Below are 11,120 nucleotides of genomic sequence, written 5' to 3'. Positions count from 1 at the left end.
TTCCCTCTGTCCCTATCTCTCTCTCTCTCTCTCTTTTTTTTTTTTTTTGGTTCTATCATACTCTTTTATTTACTTTCTCTTTTAAAAAATTTTATTTTTAACCCAACATGGGGCTCAAACTCACAACCGTTAGATCAAGAGTCGCCTGCTCTACTGACCGAGCCAGCTAGGCGCCTCTCTCATGCTCTCTTACTATTTAACGTTTATAAAGTATCGGGGGTGCCTGGGTACCTTTTTTTTTTTTTTTAACGTCTTCTTTGTTTCCCGTGTTGTTTGTATAATAAAATAAGCTGTGTTTGCTCTGAGTTGAATACTTAAATGCTGACAAGGACCTTCCCTCCTAATACTTTTGACATTTTGTATCTATTATTCTCTCATTCCAAACTCGTTCCTTTTTACGGTCAGATCCAGTCGTAAGAGTTGGCTATGCCATTTTTGCCTATTTTAAAAAATACTTTTGCAAATACAGTTTTTTTTTTCATTTAAAACATATCCTCTGAAGCTCTCCTCTCAGTCCCCTGTCTTAGTCAGTCTTAGTGTTCAGAATTCTAGACGATGAGGCCTAGTAGGAGTGGAGGAGTTCTCTCTTCATTGTGTAACATTGTTTGGAATTTCAGTCAGACTCTGTAGGAGGGAACGTCATTACCATGGTTTTTGGTGAGGGCGCTGGGTGGCGGTTCATTGTTTTTATCAGACTTCTGTATGCTCCGGATGCCCCAGGATGTCTGCAGGAGGTCTCACCCTTGATCCGTTTTCTTCCCCGTGCGCCCTGCTCTCCATTGTTTTCCAGTTTAGGCTTTTTAATGAGGCAAGTCAGAAAAACTGGCCCGTCTGGAGTAGGTCAGTGGTGTTAATGGAGACTGGAGTTCTGGGTAGGGAAGATAAGTGTTGGAAGTGAGTGGGCATGATGTGGGCGTCCGAGTGGCAGTGACTCACGGTGTAGAGTTCGGTTTAGAGCCCAGTAACAGTGGTAACTGCATCCAGTGGGGAGATCAGGTGGTGAGACAGAGCGGCATCAGTTCCGCTGAACAAAAATGGAGTCTGCTGTGGGTGCCCAGCAGTGCGCCCGGGTCCAGAGATACAAGGGTAACGCAGGAACCCCTCGAGGGCTTGGCCGTCTCGTGGAATCCTGTGCACCGACCAGGAGCCTCGATGCGGACTTGGAATCTCCTTGGAGAGAGAGGGAACTGTGGCCAGAGCGTGGCTGCCGAGAGCTGCTAGGACCCAGGCGTTCTGACGCGGGCAAGGGCCTGGGACACGGCCGTAGTCAGGCTGCGTGCACCGGTCAGGGAGAGGAGGGGCTCAGCAAGCTTGGTTGATGACAGTGAGTCACTTTTTTTGTGCTCCTCACCAGGTGCACACGGAGGGTCCGTTTGAATCAGGGGTGGGAACAGGCGGCCTCAAGTAGGAAGTGGGAGTGTGGGTGTTAGACCCACCCTGTCAGGACCTGGGGCTGAGGCCGAACCATCTTTGTTTTATTTGTCCCTCCTGGAAATTCTGAGTTTCGGAACTTCTAGAATATCTTCCCCTCCAGCTTTTTCTTTCTTTTTTTTTTTTTCCCCTCCTATGGAGGGGTATGACGTCATATTGCCAGACAAGACAGACAGCTTATTCCCTCCCTTTGTGATTGGCCCCACTTTACTCCCAGCTTTTTGGGAGGGAAGCTCTTTTTAGGAAGATAACATGCTAATAATGTCTTCATTGAGATACGGGTTGAAGGGAACTTGACTGCTAATAAAAAGCGGTTTCATCAGGTTGTTTTAAGGATAATGCAGAATATCTTAGATTCTCTCTCCGGTTCTTTATCCTTCAGTAAATAATTTCTCAAGTACTTCCATCCAAAATAAATAAATAAATTTCTTGTTCAGTAGCATTTAATTACTGATCTCGTCCCTGGCACTGCCTGAGCATTTTTTCATTGCATTACACATTAAGTAGTCTCTTGTGTTCTTGCCTAGGAAGGTAATTGCCATTTATAATATTCTTCCCGCTAGAAAATACATTCTTAATTTCAAACGGTTGACATGTGATGGAACCTATGGTATACGACTTGCAAGCTGAGAGAGTCCTATATGTAAACTCAATGAGATACAAAGATATTTTCTGGTAGTAATGTTTGCTGGTTGCTTGTGGATACAGGCGCTCTATCTTATGAGGCTCTAAATCATTCATTTCAATTGTGCCTCTCACTCGACAGCCACACATAAAGCTTTTTTGTAAGTATACCATGCCTTTGCCTTTTTTTTGATAGATAATTTGAATCCAGAAGATTAAGTGGCTTTCTGAAGTATAAACTACCAAAAGTAGGTAAAACAAAACCTAGACCTATTCAGTTTCTCTTTTACTTTATCAACAAATTCAAGCTGATTCTCAATCTAAATAAAACCCATTATCAATACCTAAATACCATTTTAAATAGGTGTAGCTATAATGAAATTGTTTCCCAAAGAATCACTGGTAATTACACCAGTTAAAGCTCAGAAGTGAGACAAGATAATGAATTGATCCCAGAAATGCTTGTTTAAGCAGCAGTTCACAAAATGATGCCTAATTTTCTTAAACAGTAAAACCCAGAAATAAAAGGGAAATCAGCTGGAATAAAAAAAGGCCCATCGGATTAAATACTTACTTTAATATTCTGAGGAGCAGAAGCCTGGAACACAGCAGGCGCAGATAAAGTTTCATATTGCTTAAGTTTTTTTTTTTTTTTTTTTTTTTTTTAATCAAAAGTTGCCCTAAGATAGGAAAGGCAGAACTGTGAAATGTAGGGAAACTCAGGATTACCTAAGCTAGGTTTCGGAATATCTAGGGGAGAAACTTAGTGCATAGGTGCCTGATTCACATGCCCTATCCTTATCATTTCTGGTTTCTAGTCTGGCTAACACAGTTTCTGCTGTTACCAAGTTATACAATTTGGACTACAACAGTTTTAGTTCAGAAATGGGTGGTGCATATTGCTTCTCTAAAGAGTAACTCAGAGCATAACTCAAAGAATAGGTACTTTTCCATTACAAAGAATAATATGGACATTGAAGAAAAGGTGATAAAAATATTTTTGGAAGTTTGGTTTAGAATCTTGTCTAATTCTTTTGTCAAAATCCAGGGGGTGAATAATTCCTAAGTAGGAACTGATAAAAATTAAGATTCATTGTTTTAGGGTTTTCCTGCATACAGTTTAGTAAGTCTAGTGATGGAAAAATTGCTGAAAGCCATGGGCTCTTACTTGAAGTTTACAGAAATTGTCATTTATTATCTCCCTGTTAGAATGCATTCTCTTGATTAAAATTTAAAATTGTGTTCACTGTCTGTGGTGTGGAGAAAAATAGTGCAGAAAGAACGCAATATCTACTACACATTATATGTAGATAAAAAGGAAAAAGTTTCGTGGATTGAGGAGAAAAAAAATATTTAGAAAGTAACATTTGATAGGAACTCTAAGAAGTTAAGAATGGGGCAGGGTGCCTGGGTGGCTCATTTGGTTAAGCCTCTGACTTCGGCTCAGGTCAGGATCTCAGGGTCCTGGTGGTGAGCCCCACGTGGGGCTCCATGCTCAGTGGGGAGTCTGCTTCTCCCTCTGCCCCTCCCCCGCCAAGGGCACGCATGCACGTTCTCCCCCTCAAATAAATAAAATCTGAAAAAAAATGTTAAGAGTGGGGCGCCCACGTGACTCCGTCAGTTAACTGTCCGACTCTTGATTTCAGCTCAGGTCATGATCTCAGGATCATGGGATTGAGCCCCTCCTTGGGCTCCATGCTCAGGGGGAGTCTGCTTGGGATTCTCTCTCTCTCCCCCTGCCCCACACCCCATTCTCCCTCCCTCTCTTTCTCTCTCTCTCTAAAATAAATAAATCTTAAAAAAAAAAGGAGTTTAGAGTGATGGGAAAAAATAACTAGGTAGGCCATTACTTAGATAAAGCTAAAGTAGTCTGGCTTGGAGACTAAACGATAGATCTGTGAGGTAAAAGCAAACTCAGTTTTCTCATTACAGTCAAAACTTCTGACTATTTAAGGGATGACATCAGAAAGCATTAAGTTTCCGGTATTCTTGAGGAAATAAAAACTCCAGCATTTTTGGTAATTTGCCCCTTTGTCTTTTGTCTGTCTGATATTCGCTGACACTGGGCTCTGTCCCTGACTTCCACAGCTTAGTGAACGGTGTAGGTCATCTAAGGTATTCTCTCCCAAACAGTAAGATAGATTGAGTCTCATTTTTACCACTCAAGTCTTATCGTGAGTCATTTTACAGGAGTTAAGTGCTTGAAATATAGAGGGCACTGTAATTAGGCAGTGCTTAGTCTGTATGCAGCAGATATAGGTGAAAGCAAGGATTATTTTTTCTCTCAGTCCTCCCCTTAACTCACTTGAAGTAGGTAAACTTCTCAGGGATGCTGAAAAGAAAGATCTAGCATGATACCTGGGTGCTGTCCTTGAATATCGAACGTATGAAACCTTCATCCAAGAGAACTAATTGAAGACACTTTTTCCCCCTTTCTCCTCAGGGATCTGACTAACAATCGAATAGGATGTCTGAATGCAGACATATTTCGAGGACTCGCCAATCTGGTTAGGCTGTAAGTATGTCTTTTCTATTAAAATATAAGAAGGCATGTGGACTAGTACCCAGATATTTATAGACACCTAGGACATGTCTGATAGTGAAGTAGCAGCTGTCAGCATTGTAGAAGGAGGAGGAGATAAGGAGCCGGAAATTCAATCTTGGGGATATAATGTCATCAGGACATAATATTATGTATTACACACACACACACACACACACACACACACAGTGGAGGAGATAAGAGCTGGAAATTCAATCTTGGGGATATAATGTCATCAGAACATAATATGTATTATGCACACACACACACACACACACACAGCCCCTTAATGGGGTATAAGCCTCAGGGAACATGTTCATGTTGAGAGAAATGGTCAGAAGCTTTGCTGGCCTGGATAAATTTCCTGGAAGGGGTAAAACCTGAGCTGATGGTCCAGAGATTGCAGAGATTTGATTAGTTAGGAAAAGAAGCAGAGCCAGTGATGCATGAAGGTGGAAGGTGAGAGCAAAGCCAGTGTTAAGGGGAAAGCCGTTGATGTGAAGAGTGAAATCACCATTTGAATCATGCCTCTGACTTTGTGATTTGGGGTGAGTTCACTCTTCTGAGCTTTTCTGTTTTTTTCATCTGTTAAAGTAGGTTCATGGTACCTCGAAGTTCTTATAAAGATTAATTAAAATTTGAATGATCTGTATCTATCTCTTTTATAATTTATATATAATATAAATACAGAAGAACTTTGTATAAGCCATCAAATAACATTTTTATTGTGAAAATGAGGAGGCTCTGTTTGGGAGTAACTAGAAATCAGGCTGATTATCTTTAATAGAACTTTATATGGGAGCGTATGAAAGGCAGACAGGCTTAGAACAGATTTAACAAGAAGAAGCCACTGAAGGACATTTACGTTGGGAAAGTGGCATCCTGTTTTACAGAATAGTTGTCTGGGAATAGGGTGCAGGATGAAATTTGGGATTTGAGGGTCGAAGGTCTAGTTACAAGGATTGTCTGTGCCTGGTTCTTTCTGTGGCTTTTCAGAATGTTGCTGCAACTTCATTCATGTTAACTTTATTATATATATTTTTAAGAATTTATTTATTTGAGAGAGAGAGACAGTGAGAAAGAGATCATGAGCAGGGGGGAAGAGTAGAGGGAGAAGCAGACTCCCCACTGAGCAGGGAGTCCGACATGGGGCTCGATCCCACGACTCTGGGATCATGACCTGAGCCGAAGGCAGACGCTTAACCGACTGAGCCACCCAGGCGCCCATTCATGTTAACTTTAAAAAAGCTCTTAGGTGAGATCATTTCATCTCTGCAGTAAGGGAGGGGGCTTCAGATCACTTGTTAGGATACCACCGGGTGCTCCTGCTTCTTTACAAACGTGTAGCATTTTTCCGTGAGCCCTTTAATTTGGGAGGAGAGATACATGGCCAAACTTAAGTGTTTAAGTATAAGATTGATTTAGTGTACAGCTTTGCTCATAACTTGAAATTAATTAAACCAATTGCATTTTTCCTTCTTTGTGGCTGGATTGCAGCAATTTTATTTCAGTGCTTCTGTTATCTTCTTGAGAGTCTTGTATTTTTGGTTCTGAGGACTGCATAAGAATTGGCAAAATGAGGCATTTATGAAGGAAAAATCTGTTATATTTTTGGGTAGCTGTGACTCAAGTAATGAAAGAGCCTTGAGTTTACCGTTTCATCGACTTTAGTTCCAGATGAATTTATAACTGTGGCTCAGAGATTCTTGACCTATCGGCAAATCTTTAGGCAAAAGAGCTGGAAGGGACAGTCTTTACATTAGGGCCACTTACTATTTCCTTACACTTTTTTTTTTCCCTTGGGCATCAAAAGCTGAAGTTTTTGGAAGTTCTGAAGCTTGGGTCCATCTCTTACATTTTTACTAATTCTGTGCTATCTGTTGTGAGACGTTACAGGACATTTATCCAAGTGAATCATTAAAACAGAAGAATACTGCTACCAAGTTTCCTTCTTTGAGATTTGGTTTGAGTGATTTTGTAGCCCATGTAATAATAGGTCACTGTGGCTCTTTTAAATGCAACACTCTATGGCACATACAGAAATAAACCTGACTTTATATCCTTTAAAGACTGTTCTAAGAAAAATTGGCCATTGAGGTAGCTTTTTTAACTTCAGGAATGCATTGCAGTGGAGATGCTTATAATAAGTTGGGTTGACACAGGTCTAGAGTCAGGGATCAAGAAACTTTGGACAAGTGTGCTGTATGGGTAGCAGCAAACTGCAGATTTCTAGGCTCTCTGAGGCAGCCTGTATGCTGGTTATGAAGGCTGATAACTATCTGTGTTTCCCACTGGGAAGAAAAGCATCGGGTGCCTGGGTGGCTCAGTTGGTTAAGCGACTGCCTTCAGCTCGGGAAGAAAAGCATCTTCTCAATCCAACAAGTGGAAAAGGGAATTTGATTAGCAATCGGGCATGTAGTACATTTCTTACATAAAGTCTGTCTCCCACCCAGAAGAGCAGGTGTATAGAAGAAGGGAATCCAGAGTGGATCACTCTTTATAGTATTTCCTTTACTGCTTCTTCAGCTGGATTCTCTGGATTGCCTTGGAACCTGGGATCTGGGACTGGTGGGGCCTCTTAGCCAAGGAGGCTGGAGTGGACACTGGGTGAGACCCTGGCAGACAAACGGTGGTCTTCTCACCCATGCTTCTCATCGTTTTGAAACAAGTCATGGCTTTGGAGGTTTAGGTTAAGAATTCAGAAATAACCTTAAATATGTCTGAGGCTTCAGTGGACATGGATGTGGGGGGCGTAATTGATTAATCCTGTATATGGATCTTTGCCTTTGTTGATGGAGAATTTCTGGGGACAACTGTCTCAGAGAAGTGAAGACATACTCCCAGATGTTCCTACCCCATACCTCTCCACAGTGGAAATAACTGGCAAACCAAAGATGGGGAGCTGGAAATGAACTTCTGTGAAGTCTCTGTCCTTCACTTAGGATGTCAGTTTCCAGAGAAGTTGTCAGGAGCGCAACAGGTCAAAAAGTTTCTTTCCCCCCCCCCCCTTTTTTTTTTTAAGATTTTATTTGTTTATTTGAGAGAGAGAGAATGAGAGACAGAGAGTATGAGAGGGAGGAGAGTCAGAGGGAGAAGCAGACTCCCCGCTGAGCGGGGAGCCCGATGCGGGCCTCGATCCCGGGACTCCAGGATCATGACCTGAGCCAAAGGCAGTCGCTTAACCAACTGAGCCACCCAGGCGCCCTTTTCCCCTTTTTTATGAATTTTTATCAGTTTAAATCTTGTATTTTTTTCTAAGAATTATACCTTTAATATTTTTCTATCAGAAATACTTGGTGAGTGGAGCCGCCTGGGTGGTTCAGTCAGTTAAGCATCTGCCTTTGGCTCAGGTCATGATCCCAGGGTCCTGGGATGGAGGTGGCCCCTCCCCCCCCCGCCCCTCCGGTCTGGCTCCCTGCTCAGTGGAGGGCCTGCTTCTCCCTCTCCCCAAGCTCCTCCCCCTGCTTGTGCTCTCTCTTGAATAAATAAATAAAGTTAAAAAAGAAATAATCGATGAGTGATATTTATAAGAACTTCCTTGATACAATTGAACAATTACTGATGTCGTTAAGCAATAAAACCACATAGAGATTTGAAGGAACAATTATTCCATCACTTCAGACGTATCATCGTGAGCTAGCTATCTGGCGTATTATTTTCAGATTTTCTGTTGCCCCCACAAAGGTACAGGCATACATACCGGGCTTTAAATTTGTGCTGTACTCAGCAATTTACTTAAAAAAATCACCAGCATGTCATTAATATCTTTTCAAGAAGGCACATGTTGATATAGTTTGTGTTTGTTAATAATTACAGAATATTCCAAGTATAGAACTAATTATAATTTAGTCACGTATTCCTCTGTTGTAGGAGATTCCGTTTGATTGCATTTCCCCCTCCTTTAACAGATTGGCCCTGGTAAACATCCCTTGTATATACATAGGTGATGCATCATATATATTTAACTTGTAGGAATCCAAATATATCTGTTTAGCAAAAAGTTAAGTAAATAAAGAAAAATTAAGATATTAAGAAACCACAGTGTAAAGAGGGGTGGGAGTGGGGGTGGATAGATAATTCACCTACTGTTGTATTCAGGGAGCTGATGGGACACGGGAGCAGTGACTTTGCTGGTTGTCATTCTCAGTTCCCTTTTACTTTTTTGTGTAAGTATCTCAGAGCTGGAGTGTGATTCTGGTGTTTTAAAATGTGTGTAAGTTTTTATGGTCCACAGACCAAAGCCAGTACTCTGGTGTTCAGCCAGTCTTCTTCTAGCCCTGGAGGGAAAATTGGTGTGTGTTGGGATTTACTGAGAGGGTGGTGTGTCTTACTCCAATGTGATTCCTTCCTTCCTCTGTGATTTTTAAGAGGAAATAGCTAATAATATAAAATGATTAGAATGAAATTACCTAATAACGAGAATCTAATGATCCCTTTGAAATGCCATTATTTTGTTTATACTTAAATCCTGTATTTGTATGGTAGAGTTTTATTTCCAACTTACTATTACGGAATCTTTCAAACTTGTAAAAAACAAACAAACAAACAAAAAAACCCCAAAACATTAGAAACAATTGTATAAGGAATCTCCATGTCCCCTTCCCCCAGTTTCAACACTTAGCAACTTCATGGCCAGTCTTGTTTTAGTTCTATCTCCCATCTCTTTGTCTTCCTGTCTACATTATTTTAAACAGATCTCAGTAATCATATAATTCCACATAGGATAGCTTCATAAAAGTACTGTTGTTTGTTTTAATTGCAATACCCTTTTCAAGATCTATATTCAGTATCCCCTCTGATAGGCCAAAAAAGAGAAGGGCATCTCTTTCATTGTTCTTTTAATCGACAGATACCCTTTTTTGGTCGTTTGCTTAAGTTCCTAGGTAGTTCTCCTGTGAAGATCAGAATCCTTTTATCCAGACGTTTTCTATCAAAAATTTGTATGCTACATTTAAAAGCCAATCCAGGGATGTTTTTACTGAATCTCATTGTATATTAATTTGTGAAGGATTGGCATTTGTGTAGTACTAAGTCTTCCCAACCAGGAATACACTGCTGCAGAATCCATCTATCGACTGTCACTTTCTCCTACATGGGAGGGATTCAGCCCAGACTCTAGAGGAGAGGCCCAGGTCTCAGGACATCTTCCTTGAGAATTCTAGGTTTAAGTTGTATCTATTCTTGATACTACAACAGGCACTGAACAGAGCTTGTGGTGATTAGACCATCCTGCCATCTTCCCAGAGCCTTCAGTCCCAATTTAGTATTAGAAGCTTCCTGAAGATGGAGTCTACATCCTGAATAGCCACCACTGTTGAGCACCTACTGTGTACCCCAGCTTGTTACTAGCTGCCAGGGGTACCCTGGTAAATAAGACCCACAAGGCCCTCTGTCTTGGAGCTTAGGGTGAAGTGTGGAATCATTATGGGTATAACAAACCACCTCAAATTGTAGCATAGGGCATTCTGGGTTTAATTCATATAAAACTCTGCGAGGTTTTACATATTTATTAAAGTCATCCGATACAAGGGGAAACAAGATAGGTTAAGTAATTTGCCCAAGGCCAGCACTGAATTATATCGGTTTTAAACCCCAGACTCATTGCACTCTGTTGACATATTTTATTCAGTTCCTGTGGGTTGCTACTGCTGGTTATCAGATCATCCCTGTCCTTTTCTTGTTCTCACATTTCTGTTTTCTTAAATGATGAATTAACATGTGAGGAGTAATTCACTTATAATGAGAGCGTGACTGAAGTTCTGGCTCAGTAAGGTACCTTTCAGATTCACCTGGTATTTGGTAATCATTACCTGATAGTAATAACTTCAAAATAATTTTATTACTTTATATTGGTTGAGAACAAATTTCTTTATCCCTGGATAAAATATTTACTAGTTGTTCCCTTTTTATAAGATTTAAAACAACTTTCATAAGTTCTTTATAACATTATTCAGTGATTATAGGACACGTTAGGAAATTGTATAAAATGATATATAATTGTTAGTCTTTTTTAAATGAGATTATTTCCTTTTTTTTCCTAGAAACCTTTCAGGGAATTTGTTTTCTTCATTATCTCAAGGAACTTTTGATTATCTTGGCTCATTACGGTCTTTGTAAGTAATTTTTTTTCCTGTTTTGATAAATATATCTTGGTTTTTAAAAATTAAAAAGTTATTAATGGTTTAAGAGACTTCATAGGGAAAATCTGATGATTTTGCAAAAGTTGGACTCTCACTCGAGAGTATGCGTTCTCATTGGAAAACATACCGTAAACCTGAATAATGTGTTTCAGACTGGGACAACCGTTTTCTCCTTAGAATACTATATCTCTCTCTGTATTTAGAGTAAATAAATTGGCAATTCATTCTCTTTCACTTTATTTTTCAAGTTAGAAAATATTTTACTGTTTGACTAGTTGAATCCTCAAAGTATAAAATATCCCTCCCTATGAAGAATCTATAGTTAAGAATATTTTATGCTTTTGGGATTTACCTTTTATCCTGTAACCCCTTTCCCAAACTGA

General features: G+C 40.3%; 1 protein-coding gene across 2 annotated transcripts in view; it reads left to right on the top strand.

Annotated features, from left to right (window-relative positions):
• Positions 1 to 11,120, top strand: part of ADGRA3 (adhesion G protein-coupled receptor A3) — a 122,254-nt gene that overhangs the window by 47,596 nt on the left and 63,538 nt on the right. For both annotated transcript variants that reach the window (XM_027600189.2, XM_027600190.2), the window contains 2 exons: positions 4,499 to 4,570; positions 10,639 to 10,710. In XM_027600189.2, coding sequence (XP_027455990.2) covers positions 4,499 to 4,570; positions 10,639 to 10,710 — 144 coding nt within the window. The remainder of the gene's footprint in view (positions 1 to 4,498; positions 4,571 to 10,638; positions 10,711 to 11,120) is intronic.

The sequence above is a fragment of the Zalophus californianus genome, chromosome 2 (assembly GCF_009762305.2).
Source record: "Zalophus californianus isolate mZalCal1 chromosome 2, mZalCal1.pri.v2, whole genome shotgun sequence".
NCBI classification, from domain to species: domain Eukaryota; kingdom Metazoa; phylum Chordata; class Mammalia; order Carnivora; family Otariidae; genus Zalophus; species Zalophus californianus.
Note: the sequence above shows the minus strand (reverse complement) of the source record. Positions and strands in the feature narration are given on the sequence as shown.